The sequence below is a fragment of the Biomphalaria glabrata genome, chromosome 16 (genome assembly GCF_947242115.1).
Source record: "Biomphalaria glabrata chromosome 16, xgBioGlab47.1, whole genome shotgun sequence".
NCBI classification, from domain to species: domain Eukaryota; kingdom Metazoa; phylum Mollusca; class Gastropoda; family Planorbidae; genus Biomphalaria; species Biomphalaria glabrata.
Genome location: NC_074726.1, coordinates 19,803,072 through 19,826,854, shown reverse-complemented (window position 1 = coordinate 19,826,854; position 23,783 = coordinate 19,803,072). Strand labels below are relative to the sequence as shown.

The window sequence follows — 23,783 nt, the reverse complement described above, 5'->3', positions numbered from 1 at the left end:
TGTCTACATCATGTCTACAGCATGTCTACATCATGTCTACATCATGTCTTCATCATCTACAACATGTCTACATCATGTCTACAGCATGTCTACATCATGTCTACATCATGTCTACAGCATGTCTACAGCATGTCTACATCATGTCTACAGCATGTCTATATCATGTCTACATCATGTCTACAGCATGTCTACATCATGTCTACAACATGTCTACATCATGTCTACATCATGTCTACATCATGTCTACAGCATGTCTACAGCATGTCTACAGCATGTCTACAGCATGTCTACAGCATGTCTACATCAGGTCTACATCATGTCTACAGCATGTCTACATCATGTCTACATCATGTCTACAACATGTCTACATCATGTCTACATCATGTCTCTATCAGGTCTACATCATGTGTACATCATGTCTACATCATGTCTACAGCATGTCTACATCATATCTACATCATGTCTACAGCATGTCTACAGCATGCCTACATCACGTCTACATCATGTCTACAGCATGTCTACAGCATGTCTACATCATGTCTACAACATGCCTACATCATGTCTACAACATGCCTACATCATGTCTACAACATGCATACATCATGTCTACAGCATGTCTACATCATGTCTACAGCATGTCTACAGCATGTCTACAACATGTCTACATCATGTCTACATCATGTCTACATCATGTCTACATCATGTCTACATCATGTCTACAGCATGTCTACATCATGTCTACAGCATGTCTACAGCATGTCTACATCAAGTCTACATCATGTCTACAGCATGTCTACATCATGTCTACATCATGTCTACATCATGTCTACAGCATGTCTACATCATGTCTACAACATGTCTACATCATGTCTACATCATGTCTACAGCATGTCTACAGCATGTCTACAGCATGTCTACAGCATGTCTACAGCATGTCTACATCAGGTCTACAGCATGTCTACAGCATGTCTACATCATGTCTACATCATGTCTACAACATGTCTACATCATGTCTACATCATGTCTCTATCAGGTCTACATCATGTGTACATCATGTCTACATCATGTCTACAGCATGTCTACATCATGTCTTCAGCATGTCTACATCATGTCTACATCATGTCTACATCATGTCTACATCATGTCTACATCATGTCTACAGCATGTCTACATCATGTCTACAGCATGTCTACAGCATGTCTTTTCCAAATGAGAACTCCCAACGTTTTTCTGCTGAATCTGTTAGACAAATTATTTGGCTAACAAAGAAGCTAAGTACAAAGTGACAGTCATTGGACATACGTCATTTTTTTAAATGGTAACGAGAATAAAAAAGCTTTAATTAATTAACAGAAAAAAAACATGAACTTTTGAGAAGGTGAGAAAAAAAACAACAACTAAAATAATAATCAACAAAAAAAAAATAAATAAATAAATTAAGAACGAAAGTGCTTATTAATTTAAAATTGACTTCAAGAAAATCGAAAAGTAAATAAGAACTCTCACCAACTCTCTGAAAAGGAAAATGGAAGATGCTCTAGACTGCTTTAAAGACACTGTAAGCATTAGAGGAAGAAGAATGACATTGACGGCCTAGCAGGGACAGAAGAACTAACTGACTTGGTGATGTGCATAGACAAGACATCCGCAGCACATGGTATGCAAATAAATGCCAACAAAAACTCAAATTATGACCCATATCCAAGATGGCTTTAAAAGGGGCATCAGCGTTGGAGGTGAAAAGCTGACATGTGTCAGTAGTTTTAAATACCTCGGAGATACCTCGGAGCTGTCGTCTCAGATGAGGGAACCAAACCCGAACTAGTGCACCGAATAGCACAGTCCAGAGCAGCACTGACAAAACTCAAAATAATATGGAAAGACAAAGGCAAAGCCCTCCACACTGAAGTCAGACTGATGCGCTCCCTGGTCAAGGCCACATTCTTATATGCTTGCAAAGCTTGGACTGCAGAACTAAATAGGAAGATCCTAGCAATGGAATTAATTTGCTACAGAAAGATCCTAGGTATCACATTTAAAGACCGCATCACAAACCAAGAGTATCAGAGACAGGGTTGCTGCAGCCATTGGACCCCACGATGACCTGCTAACTAGTGGGGGAAAAAAAGGGAAACTAAAGCTCTATGACCATATTGCAAGGTCTTCGGGGCATGCAAAGACCTTCCTTCAGGGAACAGTACAAGGAAAAAGTAGAAGAGGTAAACAGAGAAAGCGATGGGAAGACATAAAAGAATGGACGGGCCTGCCATTGAAAGAGGCTCTTTTCAAAGCAAAAGACAGAGACGAATGGAGATTGACGGATGACAAATCTTGTGTGGTGCCCCAACGGTCTAACAGACTAAAGGATAGAGAGGTGAAAATAAAAATGTTAAAACTGAAATAGAAACAAATTATAAGATCATGTATTGGTCCAACCGGAGTGGAAAATAAAAGGTCCAATTCATTGCAATATTTACATTAACTGTTTTTTTTAACAGTGTTTCAGCCCGTCTATTTCTAATTCCATTTTTTTAATTACCGTAATTGATCCTTTATTATCAAGTTAGGGTCATTTTTATGTCTGTTTTTTAATTACCGTAATCGATCCTTTATTATCAAGTTAGGGTCATTTCTATGTTCGTTTTTTCAATTACCGTAATCGATCCTTTATTATCAAGTTAGGGTCATTTCTATGTCTGTTTTTTAATTACCGTAATTGATCCTTTATTATCAAGTTAGGGTCATTTCTATGTTGGTTTTTTTAATTACCGTAATCGATCCTTTATTATCAAGTTAGGGTCATTTCTATGTCTGTTTTTTTAATTACCGTAATCGATCCTATATTATCAAGTTAGGGTCATTTCTATGTTGGTTTTTTTAATTACCGTAATCGATCCTTTATTATCAAGTTAGGGTCATTTCTATGTTCGTTCTCCTGGACAAGTTGTTATAAGCACGAAGCTTTTTAGTTTTTGTGCATGTGCAAGCTTTCATCAGTGGATCACCTGATTGGTGCACGTGACGGCAGGTAAGACTTGTGCATGTGGCGCCCGATGGGTTGATACACGTTTCAAGTCTTTGATGATTTGATTTCACGACCTAAAGATGAGATGAATTTTTGCGATGGCTGTACGTTGTTCTAAATTAGCATAGACACACGCGCCATCTACCGCCCCCCGAATAAGTGTGAGTGAGTGTGAGTGAGTAAAAGAGTGAGCGAGCTATGTACTGGGAGAGCACGGAGGGAGTGAATATCATAAGGCTTGCAACGCGAACCAATAAACAACATTTGGTGTCAGCATCAGTCCATGACATCACTGAACATCACTTCATGACATCATTGAACATCAGTCCATGACATCATTGAACATCACTTCACCAGATCCGTGCAATGGGGGTGCTGCGCTGCTAGAAACTAGTTTGAATTTTCTTAATGAGAATCTTCATTACTAAAATGGGATTAATTAAATTGTCTGATATGATGAACATATGTAAAATTAATTAATCTTTTATTATGTAACTCTAAAAGGTTTAAAAAAATGACCACGTGTTAGAGGTTATGTTCAGGATGTAATCTTATGAGAAATTCAAAGATTATGTAATTTGACAAATGATTGCGCAACATCATTACGGTACTTACTGTGTAATTATTAAATTTAAACACTCAATTTTAAAAGTACCTAGGAATTGAGAAAATATGTTTTTGAGAAACATCGGTGAATATTTTTTTTAAACGTCATTTTTTATGAAACCGTAATATTATTAGAAAAAAAAAACATTTAAAAAAATAAATTTAAGTTATGTCCCTTTAAATAATTATAAAGTATAATTATGTGAGCCTGGCGATGATAAAGTAGAGATGACATTTATAGCCAAGTCATCATTCCAGAAAAAGGAAATGGGTGTCCATTAAAATCCAGACCAATTGAAAACAAAATAGAAAGTTGATAAACCAGATTGAAAGTAGTCAGAAATGCATTTTTTCTTTTATACATTTTCAAAGTTGCTCAGTATTCAAGACTACTCAGACATAGTCCTAAACTTCCGGTATGGCAGCGGGCATTTTTGAAAACCCAGAACCACCCTGAGGACTCCCAGAAACGCTTATCATGTGACCAAGTAAAAATTATGACTAAAGGTTTAGAGTAAACTTTAGAGTAAACTAATCTATGGCATAAAATTCTTGTTCACTATTTCATTGTTCTTATTCCTAGACCGCTCATGTTTGTGTTCTGATTCCTTGCTCTTATTCCTAGACCGCTCATATTTGTGTTCTGATTCCTTGCTCTTATTCCTAGACCGCTCATGTTTGTGTTCTGATTCCTTGCTCTTATTCCTAGACCGCTCATGTTGGTGTTCTGATTCCTTGCTCTTATTCCTAGACCGCTCATGTTTGTGTTCTGATTCCTTGCTCTTATTCCTAGACCGTTTATGTTTGTGTTCTGATTTCTTGCTCTTATTCCTAGACCGCTCATGTTTGTGTTCTGATTCCTTGCTCTTATTCCTAGACCGCTCATGTTTGTGTTCTGATTCCTTGCTCTTATTCCTAGATCGCTCATGTTTGTGTTCTGATTCCTTGCTCTTATTCCTAGATCGCTCATGTTTGTGTTCTGATTCCTTGCTCTTATTCTTAGATCGCTCATGTTTGTGTTCTGATTCCTTGCTCTTATTCTTAGATCGCTCATGTTTGTGTTCTGATTCCTTGCTCTTATTCCTAGATCGCTCATGTTTGTGTTCTGATTCCTTGCTCTTATTCTTAGATCGCTCATGTTTGTGTTCTGATTTCTTGCTTACATGTACGTTTAGTAATTACAGCTCACTCTCACTTTCATAAATTCGCGTTTAGTTCGCAATTTTTATAGTTCCCTTTCGAAGTGGGACACATAGACTTGTGCACAATATTTTCAACCATCCGACATTCTGGTAAATAAATTCGGCAACTTTGACATGAGACTAATTGGCAATAAAAATATTATAGGAGATAATTGTATATATATCAGTTACAAATAACTGTGGGCATTTCAGTCGTAAACTGACATTAAGTACGTGGATTATTCAGTCGAATGACAAGAATACAGAAACATAACACAGGACGACCCTAAAATTCAGTTGTCATTATAGTACAAGCGACTCTCATTCCAGATGTAAAATGACCGGAAACTCAATCAAACCTCGAACAAGACTACTCAACAACTGAGACTGTTTCACGTGCGACGTTTAGAGCTGACTTCTTGTCGAGCAGACGGAATGAGCTTCAGACGCTACAAACGTCGGCTCGGCACTAAAAACAACGTTTCGTCTTTTTAACATTCATTAGTGTTGAAGTGGCGGGAAAGAACAACTCGTCCGGCAGACAGTGTTAGTTAACAAAGTCTTAGCTGGACAAAACATTCGAAACAGCAGCACTAAAATGTCCACTCGCTTGACCATGTTTGTTTGATGACAACTTTTGTAAGGTTTGATGGACAGTAAAAGTTCTCGTAGACCTCAGGTCAAGTGAGATGACCTATGGTCATTAATCGTTTCTACGAATCTTTCTCGACATTTTTTTCCATTTATCTTTTAAGTCTTTAGATTAGTTTTATCTTTCAAGCAATTTATTCTGTGGTAAAGTTGTCCGCTTTAGAAATTCCTTCTAGAAGCAACTATTAACATTACTTGACATACATTACTTGACCTACTAAATCTAGTTCACACAAACGACGAGTAAACAAAATGAAAGACACATGGATGGTCTTCTACTGACCACTCCAAACCATGCCTCCACTGACCACACGGACAGGATGGGCTCCAAGTGATAGAGGACAGTATCAAAAGATCTTGACCATACCATATTTCATTTCAGATCTCCTAATACCAAGGGGGGGGAGGAGGGTGGTAGAGAAGAACAAATGGCATCGACCAGACAACAAGGTTAGCGATGACCAGAGCAGAACAAAATGATATCAACAATGCATGAGAACCGGAAGCTGGGTCAGTGGAGGCCGTAGAAGAGTAAAGTGAGGGATTCCTAAATAAAGATTGATACAGTAGTGAAACTCCATCACTCTGCGCAGCTAGGGTAGAAATCTTTTCTTCTTCTATGTAATTGATATTATACGTACTTACATGCACTGTATTTTACTAAGCCAATCGATTAATTTCTTCTGTTATTTCGGGTCGTTAATTGAGTGTTTAAATAATGAATAATATGTAATCGTTGAATCTTGGTTCGGGAGCAACACGATCTCATGGTACGGTACTAGAGCTAATTTAACTTTCTTTACTTTGCATTCCATGGGGCATATTATGTCAAGGTAATCTGCTTCTCTGGCCGACGGTTACAAATAATAATATAGTGCCAGCAGAACAATTAACCGCCTATGCTTAATGGATACTTTCGAGGCCCCTCTTCTAATTTAAAAAAAAATAAAATAGAAACTATTACTATTAATTAGATCATTATACCAATATTTTTTATACAACATTCAAAGGCGGTAAACACAATAGGCGCCAGTGGTTTAATTAAAGTGACGTCAAACGTACACTAAATATGTTAACCCTTTGAGTCCTACTTTTTTAAAAGCCCATGACAAGGCTGGGACTGATGGTGATATGCTTATTGTAAATTGCGGGGCCCCGCGCATTGCAGCAATTGGTACTATTGGCCTAAAGCAGCCCTGTTTGCTTAATCTAAGTGCTGTTAGGAATCTATTATAGTTGAGCGGGCTAGGAACGACTTTAACAATCACAATCTACAAAATCCCTGATTTCGTGCCAGTTGGTTTGAAGGTCAAGGGCTTTACTACTCCATCATCACGACTACCCCCCCCCTCTTCCCCCCATGTTTACTTACCAAAGTCGACACGCATTAAAAAGACAATATCCTATAAATATTTGTTGTAACGTGAAAAAATGTAGAACAAATTGCGTGACGAAACAGGCCTCAATTTATTTTTACATGTAACTTCCCTTGGTGAGGTTGTGAAGTTACATGTAAAGTTGTATCTGTGAAAAAATGTCACATGACATTATTGACCAATCCATATAATGGTTAGTATCGCAAGTGAATTATCGTTCTTTTCTTCTATGTATATGTTTGTGGGCATAAATGCATAATAAAATCCGGACCATTGACACAATTGTTAAATTATTTATGTATACATATTTGTCCTATTCGATTGTTGCAATTCACAAAAAACCTATATTAGTATCAGACTATGAATATCAAATACGTTATCAAACATCTGTTGGAATCATTCATTTAAAGCTAAAAACCAACAATTTCACGAGCATAAAAATAGTTATTATTAATGTGTAATGTTAAACTAGGGACCCACTTCTCTATCTGCCCAACATGCAGTTATCTGTTCTTTAAATTCGACCCTCCCCGTCTTCGTGTAAAAATTGTATTCCGCTGAGTTATCTTCCCATTAGTCTTGCTGGTAGAAATCTTCCTTAATTATCTGCCCATTAGGGAGATAAAAATTCCGCTCTGTAGCAGGCCCCGGCGTTAGGAGTTTATTCGTTTAAGTTAGCGTGACCTTATCTGTGTCCATTCTACTGCAACGGAAGTGAGTCTTGCAAGGTCCCTTAGTTCACATCAGCATATGTATTTTTTTAAACGACATGTTTCAGGCATGTTTAAGTCATGCTCATTTACATTATTCAGTCATGTTTAAGTCATGCTTATTTACATTTTCAGTCAGATCTCCGTCATTTCTTTCAGTCATGCTTTAATCATGTTTTAGTCATGTCTTTCAGTCATATTTAAGTCATACTCAGTCATATCTTTCAGTTAAGTAGCAGTCAGGTTTTCAGCATCTTTTGGTCATATATTTCAGTCATTTTTCAGTCATACATTTCAGTCATGGTTTAGTCATATATTTCAGTCATGTTTCAGTCATGTTATCAGCGTTATCAATTAAAAAAAAACAAAGTATAGATATATCTAGATTTAAAAACCTTCACATATACTGTGAGAATTTGTTGAATGTTTAGTTTTAATTCTAGAATGCAGGTCAATGTAAATCTAGTCGCATATATAACCTGTTTGAAAATGTTAACATCACTCCAATCCAACATGCTCCCCAGTCATGCGATAGAAGTGAAGTACATATACAGGACATATACAGGACATATACAGGACATATACAGGACATATAGGCTACAGGACAGGAGAGACAATTATGGAAGAAGAAAGAACTATTCAGACAACCACTTACATTTTGGCGGGCTCCGATAGATGTCATTTTCAACCGGCTCAGTCCATGATTTCAAATATCCATGTTAGTCCCCTGTCGTGGCGGGAAAAAGCAGACGAGGAGTCCAAGTTCACCTTTCCAGATAAGAATCTCGAGACGAAATATTTCGCCAACTCCTTTCTTTTTTTTTTCCCTATCCTACTTTTGAACAGCACACCATTAACTATGCGCAGAACACACACACCAAATAGCTTGCAATCTCTTTTCTTTAAAGAACTATTCTCTTCTTTCTTGACTCAGTCTCAAGTGAAGTTCCAACTGGGTGCAGAGGAAAGATTAGGCTGACATACAAACTGGGGAGGAGAACCCAATTACCACTTGTCACAACATTGACGTTGTGACACTAAACAGTTATCATCTTGTCACAATAGTACATGTGTGACATTAGCCACTTGCAAGTTTTGTCTGATAGCAGGGTAACCAAGACAACGAGCCTTACCTACAGAAAAAATAAATTTAAAAAAATCACCTTTTTTAAACTTCCACGTTCACAGAATCCTTCATTCGCTTGTACCATTGATTCAGACAACACGGAAAGTAAATACTTTTGACTTTCTGTGACGGACTATCACATGAATAATATTCCTAAGAAAATTTAGAAGAAAACTTTCTGCTTTATCAAGTAACTATTAGATCAAAAGACGTCTTTGATAAGGAAACATAAGGAATAAAGCTATTATATTTTTATCTTATAAAATACAGACGATACTTCCAAAAGAATACGATAACGTCATGAATGACGTCTTTGTTTCGTTTCGTTGTTTTTTTGTTTAACACAATTTGAATGGTCTTAAGGAATTGAAGATGATTACACACTAGCACAAACTTCCCGCACAACGGCAAGGGAGGAAAGCGGGCAGGGTTCGAACCCGGAACATCTAGACGACAGGCCAGAGTTTATACCACACGACAAGTTATAAATGAAACATTAAAAAATAAACTCGAAATGACAGTATAATAAATGAAACATTAAAAAATAAACTCGAAATGACAGTATAATAAATAACGTCTTTCATGAAACGGCAATGAATGACGTATTCAGTGCGGTAAGAGTAATGAGTGGCGACTTGAATACATCAGTTAGATATGACGTCTTCGATAGCGCAACAGAAGTGACTGACAGTATAAAGTTAAAGGATAAATCCTCCAATTGTAGCTAATCCTTGCTGACGTCAAGAAGTAACTTTACCTCTATGATTTTTGGAGTCCAAAAATTCAAACTTATCCCCAGAAAGAAATATAAACTTATTCTTGTTTATCAAAAGATTAAACTTAAAAATTGACATGTATACATAGCTAATGCTTTCAAAATCATTGTTAATCATCCAGAAAACCTCTTTCTAAATTCCACACAGAATTGATTATAAAAAAAAACACAATATAAACTTCAATTATATAAACATGAACCATAACTCTGCTTAGTATGATAATACGACAATTCCTAAGGTAAATAACTCTACGTAATCCTGTTAGCAGATGGGAGTCAAATAATTCAGTCACAAAGACAGACGCCACGTCAAACCTCTGGACAAGCCACTTGCCTCCAGGCAGTAAATTATGCAGAAAGCAATGAAGGAATTATGGGATGGATTATAAATACACTCAGGAAATGAAAGTACAGTATGTCGAAAGGTTTAGCTGTAGATCGAAAAAGAAAAAAAAAAAAACAACCTGTAGATCGACAAGATAGACCAAATGTTCAAAGTTAAAAAAAACAAAACAACTTTATCCTGACATATATTGTCTGCATGTAAATGGCTGCCAGAAGTTTTATATCGACCAAAACAATGCAAACAGAATACTTGATCTTGTTTACACTGGGAGATAAATCAAGGGAGATGAGTGCTGGTCATTTACTGAGGATTTCAACTCCAGCGGATTCATCGTGGCGCCCCAGTGGAAACATCTGAGTAGAGGGGCTGAACTAGCTCCCCCTGGGTCATCTTAATGCACTAGAGTTACAGTATCTTCGAAGCTTTGGTGTGGAGATTTAGCAGAGGCCGGATAGCCTAGTCCAGAAGATCTTACAATGCATTGGATGAGGAACTATCCTCGGAATTCTCAATGCCAGAATAAAAAACGGAACTTGGTGATGACATAATGAAATATGAAGGAATCCCAGTCCAGGAGCAAACAAGACCAAGGAATGACAGCTTGACGTGACATGACCCCAAACTCTAGATCATCGAGGAATCTTTAATCATAGTCATACTTGACATCTGGGAATTAATCTAATATGTATTCTAATATGTCAAATGAGCTCACGTATTCTAACATGTCAAATGGGCTCACGAATTCTAACATGTCAAATGGGCTCACGTATTCTAACATGTCAAATGGGCTCACGTATTCTAAGAGGTCAAATGAGCTCACGTATTCTAAGAGGTCAAATGGGCTCACGTATTCTAAGAGGTCAAATGGGCTCACGTATTCTAAGATGTCAAATGGGTTCACGTATTCTAAGAGGTCAAATGGGCTCACGTATTCTAAGATGTCATATAGGCTCACGTATTCTAAGATGTCAAATGGGCTCACGTATATTAGATGTCTAATGGGCTCACGTATATTAGATGTCAAATGGGCTCACGTATATTAGATGTCAAATGGGCTCACGTATATTAGATGTCAAATGGGCTCACGTATAGTAGATGTCAAATAGGCTCACGTTTTCTAAGATGTCATATGGGCTCACGTTTTCTAAGATGTCATATGGGCTCACGTTTTCTAAGATGTCATATGGGCTCACGTTTTCTAAGATGTCATATGGGCTCACGTTTTCTAAGATGTCATATGGGCTCACGTTTTCTAAGATGTCATATGGGCTCACGTTTTCTAAGATGTCATATGGTTTCACGAAATCTGCTACAACGCTTATCGAAATGCATTCTAGAACACACGCGGATATAATCCAATGAGCGAGACTAATGCTGTGGTCTGAAAAGTTTCCGACCTTGCGTGAGGTTTTCTCTTCAAATGATTTGTATTTCTCGGCACAAAATCCTTCGATTCAGGATTCGAACTCTAGCCCCCTTGATAAGAAGAGTTGATAGTAGACGTTCGTTAGATCTTTGTAACATGAGATGGACGTGCTGTGGTTTGTAAAAGCTACGCTTGGAAGCTTACATATAATCATAGAAAACAAGATTACAAAGACAGTTTGTGTGGAAACACAAACTCAAAATCGGCCCACGAAGTGGTCCACCCAGGCAGGTAAAAAGCCAGGTTTCAATATTTTCAGAAAGAACATCGGAATGAAATTCTATCAAGGGCAAATGAGAGAAAAGAATGGAGGAAGAAGGTTGACAGATCTTGTGTGGTGCCTCAACGGCCCATCAAACCAAGGGATAGGTGAAAGTGAAGTTAGATGTGATCCTGGTTGAACTGATTTTACAAGATCTAATCGGGACGGACAGGACAGACAATCCACACAGAACTAAAAGCGCTTTTTTGCCCTTTCCCGGGCCGCTAAAAGGGCGTTCTGATATTATTTTACACTTGAATTTTTTGTGACCTGTTGCCGTTGACATCTTTCTCTCTTTACAGAAAGCAGGAATCTTGGTTTCTATTTAGTGACCTGTTGCCGTTGACATCTTTCTCTCCTTACAGAAAGCAGGAATCTTGGTTTCTATTTAGTGACCTGTTGCCGTTGACATCTTTCTCTCCTTACAGAAAGCAGGAATCTTGGTTTCTATTTAGTGACCTGTTGCCGTTGACATCTTTCTCTCCTTACAGAAAGCAGGAATCTTGGTTTCTATTTAGTGACCTGTTGCCGTTGACATCTTTCTCTCCTTACAGAAAGCAGGAATCTTGGTTTCTATTTAGTGACCTGTTGCCGTTGACATCTTTCTCTCCTTACAGAAAGCAGGAATCTTGGTTTCTATTTAGTGACCTGTTGCCGTTGACATCTTTCTCTCCTTACAGAAAGCAGGAATCTTGGTTTCTATTTAGTGACCTGTTGCCGTTGACATCTTTCTCTCCTTACAGAAAGCAGGAATCTTGGTTTCTATTTAGTGACCTGTTGCCGTTGACATCTTTCTCTCCTTACAGAAAGCAGGAATCTTGGTTTCTATTTAGTGACCTGTTGCCGTTGACATCTTTCTCTCCTTACAGAAAGCAGGAATCTTGGTTTCTATTTAGTGACCTGTTGCCGTTGACATCTTTCTCTCCTTACAGAAAGCAGGAATCTTGGTTTCTATTTAGTGACCTGTTGCCGTTGACATCTTTCTCTCCTTACAGAAAGCAGGAATCTTGGTTTCTATTTAGTGACCTGTTGCCGTTGACATCTTTCTCTCCTTACAGAAAGCAGGAATCTTGGTTTCTATTTAGTGACCTGTTGCCGTTGACATCTTTCTCTCCTTACAGAAAGCAGGAATCTTGGTTTCTATTTAGTGACCTGTTGCCGTTGACATCTTTCTCTCCTTACAGAAAGCAGGAATCTTGGTTTCTATTTAGTGACCTGTTGCCGTTGACATCTTTCTCTCCTTACAGAAAGCAGGAATCTTGGTTTCTATTTAGTGACCTGTTGCCGTTGACATCTTTCTCTCCTTACAGAAAGCAGGAATCTTGGTTTCTATTTAGTGACCTGTTGCCGTTGACATCTTTCTCTCCTTACAGAAAGCAGGAATCTTGGTTTCTATTTCATTTGAAATAATAGTTTGAATTTGAAAGTATAGGATGTTTATGTAGAAAAAGCAGAACTTTAATTTAGATTTTAGAATTCATGGGACACTAACAAACTCCATTTTGAGAGTTAGAACAGAAAGTACAAGCGAATAATCGTACACGTCACTACAAGTGTAAAGCCTTAAGCTGCATTCATTTTTTTTATCAACCGAAATTCACTACTTTTATTTTGAAAGCAAAAATCTCACAAAAATAAAATAAAAAAGAAAATTTTGAGCTTAACATCGAGCCAAATTAAATATTTAGAAATCAAATGTCAAAACATAGGACACTTTTTTTCCTTCACAAACGATACAGTAATCATGGCTGAAGTTGTTAATTCTGCTAAGATCCATGGCATTAAAATCTGTCCGTCATTTAGTTCGTTCTAACATTTAGTTATTTGTTTAATTCTTACTTTTATCTTACAGTTTCTTCCTGGGTGGAAGGAAAAAAAAGAAAGGAAAATGTTGATTGTTTGTTTGATTGTTTGTTTTGGGCTCAGAACTCACAAAACTTACTATTCCCAAAAAACTGACAAGTCCCAAAACTGACAAAAGTTGTAAGCCTAAGGCAAGCAACTCAACGAAAACAAAAATATTGCGAGGCTAATATAATGATAATTCTATTTTTAAAACCGCTCTATGTACTAATAAAAAATAAAATTGACTGGATGAAACTCACTGGAAAAACTCCTTGCAACCAAATAACATTCCAAGAACAGAAAAGATTGAGAACTCATAGACCATCTATTTCATCAAGTAGGAAATTATGTATTAAAACGTTTACTTCTATATTGAATGTTACCCAGGCCTTTAAGACATGTGGAAAGACAACAAAAGGGGGAAAATACCTCCCTTCAGACCTTGCAATCTATGGGGCTAACAATGTAAAGATCCTTTTCCATTAATAATGTTACCCATTAGAATTGGATAAAAGTTCAAAATCCCAGTCTTCATCGGAATTCAAACCCGAGGCCCTCGATTCGGAACCTCACCACTCAGCAAGCACGCCCATTAAAAGAAGAAGTTGAATTGTTTCGTTTACAAATAACTGGAAGATTATTTTTTAACTTATACTTTAAAAATGAAATTGACTTTATTTTTGGCAGCCACCGATAGTCAACCATTTTTTTTTTTTGCAGTTTGTATAGGTCAGTTTATAAAAGCATTATCAAGTAATTTCACTAGTAGGTAGTGATGACCTGAAAACCAGAATGCGTTTATGGAAACTGCTGTTCATGTTTATGGAAACTGCTGTTCATGTTTATGGAAACAACTGTTTATGTTCTACAAAATCTTTTGAGTCCAAATCTCGTTATTATAATAAAGATCACGGATTTCAATGTTTGAGTACAACTTTCATGAGCTCGTCGCTGGCACAAAGGCTTATGTTCTAGCTTGAGGAGGCTTCAAGTCGTTTAACCTTTTTGTTTTTCAAATAAATACTTAACTAAAAAGCGATCTCGATAACATTCACTAGATACGCATTTCTTTCTCCCACCCTTTTTCCAACTGGTCCAGACAGGTGATACGATTATAACGTATTCAGAAAGCTAAAAGCATGAAATTGTGCTAATCAAAAACAATAGCTAACAAGAAAAAACTTTAAAAAATACTTTTTTTTTAAAGACAATACCTCCATTCTACAACTTAAAATCTAATAAAATATTTTTTAAAATTTATAAATATTTGGCTCCACTGCGAGCAATTCATACTTTGCGATTATTTATACCACGGCGTAGCATACGCCGTTATTTTGCAGGGCCGGCCTTAGGCCAATGCAATTTTCAAAGGACCCCGCTCATTCTATGTGTAAATTATTAAATTAAAAGATTTTTATAACTTATAACAGAATTCCCGCAGTATCTTGATTTACCAGGAGCTCCTTGAAATCTCCTGAAATTGCAAAATATACGAAAAAGTCATGGAAATCTCTAGAAATTATTAAAATCTTTTGAAAACTCAAAAAAAAATAATAAAAAATTCCTGAAATATATAGACAAAAAAATTGACATTTTGGGGTGTCATTCAAAATGGAAAAAGCCAATCCTACGAACGATGAAAAAAAAACGGCATTAAGCAATACCCGTAACTGTGGAATCTGGTGAGAGAAGGTTCTCGTGCCTCAGACTATTGAAGAATTACTTAAGGTCAATAATTCTCGAAGATAGAGTGAAACATTTGGTAACTCATGCTATGGAGCGTGATCTATGTAGGAAACAGAATTCTTATGATATACTGTATGACTTTGTTACACGCAAGGCTCGTGTAGTAATTCCGTACGTAGTAAAGAATGAATAAAATGCAAAGACGAATATATTTTCTAATACACCTCTTGATTTTCACTCATTTTCCGATTCATTAAAACATATTCTTGTTTGCGAAGAAATGTCTAAGTGTACTGCTGTGAGCCTAGTGACGTAAGCGGTGTCAAGTTTTTTTTTCCTTTGACGTCATGGAAAAATTTTCATTCATGAAACATTCTAGCCAAAATTAATTTTTTCGAAAATGAGACATTTTCAAACCAATATAACGGTCGACCTCGAGTTTTCCCGATGTGGCCAATGAGTTGAGAATTTTTTTCTCATTAATATAATATACCTTGACATTTTAAAGAAAATCGTTTGAACCGTTTTCGAAATAAAATTTATATATATATACATATACTAGGATTGCTCGCTTAAGAATATAAGATTAGAAGACATTGAGCAAAAATTCATGAACATTAATTTATTTAACTTTTGAATCAATAATGCCTTATAGTCGGAAATTCCCAAACGCGATAGTCTTTTTCAAGAACGCGATAGTCTTTTTCAAGAACGCGATAGTCTTTTTCAAGAACGCGATAGTCTTTTTCAAGAACGCGATAGTGCTTTTAAAACCGATGTTGGCACTAGATCTAAGTCGACTAAGTCTAGTACTCAATTCAAATTCAAATGATTTTTTTTTTTACTTTAAAAAAATTATAAAGGTCAAACTCGAGTTTTCCTGATATGGCCAAAGAGCTAGTCATTCCTTTCTCAGCGATATACATCAACTGTTATATCCCTAGGAACGCGGTACGCGTGCAGGTTCCTAAAGGTTCCACGAAATTCTGACTTGAATAGAGGTATTGTACAAATATTTCTACTCACACAGATTTATTATTTTAAATTTACATTTATTTATAAATTTCATGACATGACTGATCCAAACTAATTGTTGTTTTTTTTTAAAGTATTTTAAAATGTTTTTAACTCTTTAATGAATACTTGCGGGCATTGACGTTCTTGTGTCTTAAATAAAAACAAGTTTGCCAAATTTAATTTTCAGATGATTAGATTTTGAAACATCATAACTGTCAAACCAGACATTTTCGTGTGTGTCCAACTGCTAGTAATTTTTTGCCCAAAGATATAAATAAACTGTCAATTTTGTAGGAAAATCGTTAGTGTCGTTTTCGAGATCCGTGTCCACCCACCCAGGTTTTAGTGTTTTTTTTTCAACCCATGAAAAATTAGAGGAATAGTCAAAACATAGAATGACTATGTAGTCAAGGTTAGTAGGTAGAAAAAAAGGAAACTTGGGATTGCAACATTGAAATGAAGAACATGGAAATAACCTTCACCTTGAGAGCGTGAAACGAAAAGAAAAATCCAAAAATAATTTCCTAAACCTGGAATGATAATGCAGGTGTCAAACTTCAAGCTGTTGTAATTATTTCATTATCCGAACTATTTCAATTTTTGGACAAATAAATTCTTATTTAAAAATCTTTACCCTGCGATACTTGAACCGAGTTGAATGTAATATTAAGAAGAAATAACAAATGAAGTACATGGACTCTATTCACATATCTAGATGCCGTACATCTGAATTTTATTTTCTAGTAACAATTGCTAGTCCCTGATTAATTTCTGAAGCTTAGTTTCAAATTAAGAATCTAAACACAAAATGATCTGAAAGTTTGACGACTCCTTGTTGACCAATACACTTAGAGTTTTTTGTTTTGTTGTTGTTTATTTTTACTTTGACTCTTAAATGCAATTTGAGTACATTTAGTTTGTCTATTGACACTCATATTTTAAATTTGTATACACTATTTAATTACGAAACTGTTGTCAACCAGTATCTACATGTTTCTTTTTATACAAGCTTTGTAAAGAAGAGAAAAAGGATCCTATTACATTTAAAAAACAAAAACCCAAATCCTTTATGCAGCTTATAAAGCGATGGCTGTTCACATTGATAACTAAGGAATGTTAGATTATAAACTATACAACTTGTTCGTACCCCGACCGCTTCCCCATGAGAAAGAATCTTGAAGATATGAATGTATAGATTTACTACACCTTATAATATTATAATGGTAGGCCTTTATATCTAGACTTAGAAGATTCTGAATTCTATTAAACTCTAGAATCAATAAAGCGTTACATTTGGAAATTTCCAAACGCGAAATGTCTTTAAAAAAAGCGACAGTCCTTTCAAAACCGATGTTGGATCTAAATCTATACCTAGTTCTCTAGCCAAATTTAAATTTATTTCTTATTTACTTTGAAAATTATAACGGTCAGACTAGACTTTTCCCCAGTGTGTCCAAAGAGCTAGTAATTATTATCTCAGCGATATACATCAACTGTTAAATTTCTAGGAAAACCAATCAAGCCGTTTTTTTTAGACCTGTGTCCAGGTGCAAGGTTCCTCAACCATCCATGAAATTGTGACTTTAATAAAGGTATGGTAAAAAACAACAACACACTATTTATTTAGAAAGCTGCAGTTGGAGTTAAAGAAAAACTGTGTGGAAAGAGATCATCGGAAACTCCTTTTTTAAATTGGTCACTAGTGTGGAAGCTAGCTGTGTTAGCTTGTGTGTACAACTAGTCACCCTATCATGATTCTTCCAGTCCTTAGAGTCGCTCAGTCAAAGGTGACATACCCCCAATAATGTTTCTATAAGTACAATATACTTCATGAATTCAACTAACATAGAAATGATGACGTATACCAGTGTTTCCCAACTTTTTGTCATTAACGGAACAATTCGCACATTCCGAGTATTTAGCGGAACACTTTGCCTTTCGGAGTATTTAGCGGAACACTTTGCCCTTTCGGAGTATTTAGCGGAACACTTTGCCCTTTCGGAGTATTTAGCGGAACACGAACTTTTTTCTATTGTTTAATTAAGTAAACAATAATAAATAATTTTTAAATTATGTATTTTTTTCAAGTAGAAAAATGTTGACAAATATAGATATAAGATATCTTTTCCTATCTCGAAATACAGACGTTACTTATAAAAAAGATGATTGAGCCCCCACGTTTGTCCATAGGTGATTCTAGTCGTGTAGGTTAATCAATGACTCTTTCAAGTCGTTGGTTTTCCTGGCTGATCAGGCAACCCATTCCATGCTTTAATAGCACAAGGGAAAAAGGAGTATTTGTACAAATTTGTCCCAGTATATGGAACAATAAAATAATATATATAGATATATCAGCCCCAAAGATCACCGTAAATGGATGGCCCCTTAACGTTGTAGACCACTTCACATATCTAGGAAACATATTATCAAATGACGCATCGCTTTCAAGGGAAGTTGATAACCGTCTGGCCAGCACCAGAAGTGCTTTCGGACGCCTCCGCCAGAATATAAAAATCAATGTCTACCAAGCGATGGTTCTCTCAACCCTTCTATATGGATCAGAGACATGGGTACTATACAGAAAGCAAATAAGACTTCTTGAGCGCTTCCACCAAAGATGCTTGCGCTCCATCATGGACATACGGTGGCAAGACCGCACTACAAACAGCGATGTTCTTGCGAACGCCAGTATGGGTAGTATAGAGGGACTTCTTATGCCCCTACAGTTGCACTGGGCAGGGCACGTATCCCGTATGGGGGACGATGTATGCCAAAGGCAGTCTTTTTTTTGTGAGCTGAAAGGTGGTTGACGTAACAGAGGCGCCCCACGGAAACGCTTTAAAGAACAGCTTAGGCGCCAACTTGCCTTAGCTTACAAATAAGAGAGCACCTGATTGCATGCGGCTTCAAAACGAGACAGCTGGAAGTCACTCATAAGGGCCGTTGGATACACGTTTGAGACCAAAAGAAATTCCTCTGCCGAGGACAGACGCAGACGGCGAAAAGAAAATCCACCGCGATCAATGGTTATGCGTGCCCTGGATTTGGCAAAATATGATGGTCATAGCTAGGGCTGCGTAGCCACGGGAAATACTGCACTCCTCATTAAACTTCGGACTCGAAGACAAGCCTTATTATACATACACATATATTTATAGTATTGAGTTTGATGGTATTTTTTCCTTGTCCAGCACAACTTCCTGATATCAGCCACGATATTGGTCAGCTCAATTCTAATATCTAGTGTGGCGTCAAACCTGTTTCTAGACTTTGACTTTGTTGCAACCTAAGAAAATCTTGCTTCGCACAGATAGGTTGTAGGAAACAGATAGATTGTAGGCAACAGATAGGTTGTGTAGGCAACAGATAGGTTGTAGGAAACAGATAGATTGTAGGCAACAGATAGGTTGTGTAGGCAACAGATAGGTTGCAGGCAACAGATAGGTTGTAGGAAACAGATAGGTTGTAGGAAACTGAAGTATACAAGAGCAGCTAGCTTTGAAATATTTTGCTACTATTCAAAATAAACTCGCCCAGATAATCATTTAATATTTGATTTGGTTTGGCATCTTTGTTTAAAATTAGAGTCAGAACCAAGCGTGATTAAAATTTGTTATTCATTTTATAAAATTAATTTAGTTAACAAAAATCTTTTTATTTTTCTTCATTTATTTACAGATTAATTCACATATAAGCCTATTTGTTAATTATTCAAATAGTCCGTGGAATAACTAGTCAGGCCTAATGTTTCGCGGAACATCGTTTGGGAAACACCTACGTACACTATGCTACATTTAAATTTTTCGTGCACATATAGACCTTTTATACAACTATTTGTTGGTGTAAATAAATTTTTAATTCTCGCCTTTGTTGTTATATCTAAATGTATCATTCTTTCCATTACATTTGATTACAAACAAAAAATAAAATATAGAAATAAAAAAGAATATCGTTAAGGTTTTGCACATTTAAAGTGAAAAGAAAAATGAATATCTCTAAGAATAGGATTTTTGTTTTAGAATTTTATTTATGACGAAACTATGGGTCTGAGAGTAGAAGGAGGTGCCACTGGTCACCGCTACGTCCAATGTAGTGCCACTTCTACCAACACAAAAAACAAAAACAAAAAAATAAAGAGAGCCACTTTCTGTAAGTCTGAGGATCATCCTATTTGCTAAGCGCCTACAGACAGTACTGAAACCTTTTTCCAGATACCCCCTCCCCTACCACAAGTCCACAAAAGAGATTGGACCGTAGTGGACTGAGCGTGCTATAAGCATGAAAGTTGCACTTTGCAAAAGCGATTCAAATGAGAAGAAAAAAACAACTTTTAGCATTTATGAAAACCATGAGACACGATCCCACTGTCAAATCAAAGGATGACAGTTCTTTGATGGATTCTACCTCTGGTGGGAAAGTCTTACTTTGGGCGTATTACACAGGGAGCTGGAAAGTAATGAACCAGTCTCTACGTCCCGCGGGTTCAATGAAACAATGATACACTAGCCCAGTCCAAACCAACCTCCACTTAGGTCCACACTTGCTCGAGCGACGGAAGTGTGGTCCCCTTTCGGAATGTGTCGGTCACATAATCCGAAAATGAAGTCATCCCCTGTGGCGCACTGCCCCCGACCGCTAAGACGCAGGTGAGAAAGTCAAACCTATTATGGTCTCAGACGAGGAACAGAGTAACTTTCAGACAGAACTAGATGTGAAGAGCTCCTGGTTCACGCCTGTCTGCCGAGAGAAATACGCAAGGCTCTACATGGAGAATGTCGATCCCACAGTTAATAAACTTTATCTGAGATGACAGCGTCTCTAAAATTGTGTACCAACAAATTTGTCTTGCCAAAAACACTCATGTCAGTAAAACTACTACAACTAAATCCCGCAGGCAGAACTGTTCCTGATTTAAGATAACTAGAACTCAATCTATCAACACATAAGAAAACACATTGTATCCACAGGTAACTGTAGGTCCCAAATGAATAGAAAGAACTCACTTAGTCTAACAGCTAACACTTTCACTTTTGAAAACTTGAAGTAAGTCCAAAAAAACAAAAAAAAACAAATAAGAAGACAAGAAAAAAACAACAACATAAAATTTAAAAAAAAACCTAGATCTATTTATGAGGAAAACAAAAACCTGAAACAATCAGGAGACTTAGATTTCTCCTCAGTGTCATCAGCTCGCTCCTACACTGTGACCAGACAAACACAGCCTTCTCTGAGTGGAGGTAACACAACACGCAGGGGAAGCTACTGCTCAGGTGAGAGAACACACCTTTCTCTCAGCGACTGGCATCTACTTGTTCCTACAGGCAGACAATAGAGTAGGGGGGGGGAAGACAGAGGAGGGGTGAGTGCTTGAGTCACGCGCAGACAAGTAAAGGTGAGCGCAAATTAAAGAGAAAAAAAAAGAAAAAGATACTAAAATACTATCAAGTGACAAAATGAAGTGTTTTTTTCTCCTCAGTCTACTGTAATACTTTATTGTCTAACTAAACTTGGGTTAGGGTTAAGGTTACAAATCACTGACCTATACTTTTTTCCCCATAGATGTATACTACTCTTATCGTCTGCAGCTTCAGTTTTTCTATGTCATAAAGACAACGATGTTTCTGGTTTGGAGAAAGTATTGAGACAGAAAGTAAAATTGTAAATGTTTATAGTTATATCTAGTTCAGTGATGTTTTAGCTTATCCATAGTTCAGTGATATGTTTACTTTATGTATATAGTCAAGTGAAGCCGCGAGTTTGTAAGAGTGTTCTTTTATTAGGGATTCTCACGATAAACTCAGCAACACCCAAGACGGTAAATTCAAACTTCATTCTTACCAACTAAATAAAACAAAAATTAGGCTTTAAAAAGGAAGCTCTCCAAAAGTATCACGGCCGTACAATAGAATTAAAAAGCGGAGACACGAAGCATAGCACTAGCTATCGAAGGGGAAAAACTTACAACTGCATGTGTCAATAATGTAGACTTTATTTACCTTTTTCTATGTAAAACAAAATAATTAATGACCAGTAATAGACTTATTGGTTAATTATTTTTATTGCTTCATGTTTTGTTAGATACTATTGGCCTACATAAATGTGTTAAGTTTCAACTTGATCCGAGAAAGAGTGGTGGAGAAAAAAGGTGCTCAACATTTGTACCAGATAGTATGAGAGTGAGTTGATAGAAGCTTTGTTATTATATAAAATAAAACGCTTCCTTTATTCTGTACACCGGATACACCAAAACACTCTTCTGTCAGTGAAAAGAATAAATGGGATTTTTTTTCATTTCAGCTTATAGTAGTTAAATAATAAATCGCTTATATTATATTAGATTAATAGTAATAATAATAATAATAATAATAATAATAATAACAATATACCCCATTGTTATATCAACCGAGGGGATAATAACAACTGACCTCACAGACACCTTCAAGGCCCTTAACATTCCTAGGAACATCTTCGTTGCCTGTCAGAAGGCGGTACTGCTGCAGACCTGCCACATCACCAGAAAATTCCTCAGTGGAAACTGTTAAAGGGACTACGATGAATTTTGTTTCTCTTTAGCGAAACTCGACCCTGGCAGCGCCAGAGAATGACTACTCGTTCATTTCTAACATAATAATAATAATATTTATTGTCCGTATGGAAATTTGTCTTACAATTTGTGCATTACACCAAACAAAACATTACAACTATAAAAAAACAAAATGTACATTCACACCAGACTCACTCATAATTTACATTGGAAGACGTTTATATCAGATAGTTTCTATTTAATGATTTGATTGCCAGGGGTACACAAGAGTGTTTGTGTCTGTTTGTCTTTGCTATCGGTGTCTTGTATCTCTTGTGTGATGGTAAAATCACAAAATCCGGAACCAAAAGGGGATTTTTTATTTCTATAATCTTTGTACCTTTTTAGCGGCCCCCGAAAGGGGAAAAGACGCTATTAGTTTTGTGCGAAATGTCTGTCCGTCTGTCCGTCCGTCCCGTTTAGATCTCGTAAACTAGAAAAGATATTGAAATTCAGACATCACAATATTTTAGACCATTCAAAGTTCTGATGCAACGGCTACTTTTTTTTTTTCTGAAAGCGAAAAATCTAATTTTTAAAATCAGTTATGCAAGCAGTTTTTTTTAAAAAACTAATTAGTATGCATTATAAGTTAAACCTAATTTGAAATGAATAGTAATCTTATAAGTTTCATTTTTCTAAACATATTGCGGATGTGCCATACCCGAACTAAAAGACATCAGTTAGGCCAGGGGAGGCGCGGTGGCTGAGCGGCAAAGCGCTTGGCTTTCGAACCGGGGTCCCGGGTTCAAGATCTGTTAACCTTATCTTATATAATACAGACGTTACTTCAAAAAAGAAGATGATTACGTCCTACGTCTTTCTCCATTCTTATCTCTCATTTGTCTTTGATATAATTTCATTTGGATATTTTTCTCAAAATATTGAAGCCTGCCTGGGTGGACCTCCTCGGGGGCCTATTTTGAGTTTGTGTTTCCACACAAACTGTCTTTTGTAACCTTGTTTTTTATGGATCTTGTACTAAGAAATACCAATGATACTCAAGTAGAACCACCGCAGAACCACCTTGCAGACATGACACATAATGACGTAACTCTCTACACCGCAGAACCACTTTGCAGACGTGACACATAATGACGTAACTCTCTACGCTGCAGAACCACTTGAGTTTCATACACTATAATAATAATTATAGCAATGTCATCGA

At 36.7% G+C, this 23,783-nt stretch overlaps 1 protein-coding gene across 1 annotated transcript in view; it reads right to left on the bottom strand.

The window, feature by feature from the left end:
* The window catches only part of LOC106066852 (innexin unc-9-like), a 181,379-nt gene extending 160,110 nt beyond the window's left edge, over positions 1-21,269 (bottom strand). Inside the window, exons 1-2 of the mRNA XM_013225945.2 lie at positions 21,179-21,269; positions 8,205-8,682 (exon numbers count right to left, since the gene is read on the bottom strand). Coding sequence (XP_013081399.1) covers positions 8,205-8,206 — 2 coding nt within the window. The 5' untranslated portion in view covers positions 8,207-8,682; positions 21,179-21,269. The remainder of the gene's footprint in view (positions 1-8,204; positions 8,683-21,178) is intronic.
* Positions 21,270-23,783: the final 2,514 nt, after the last annotated feature.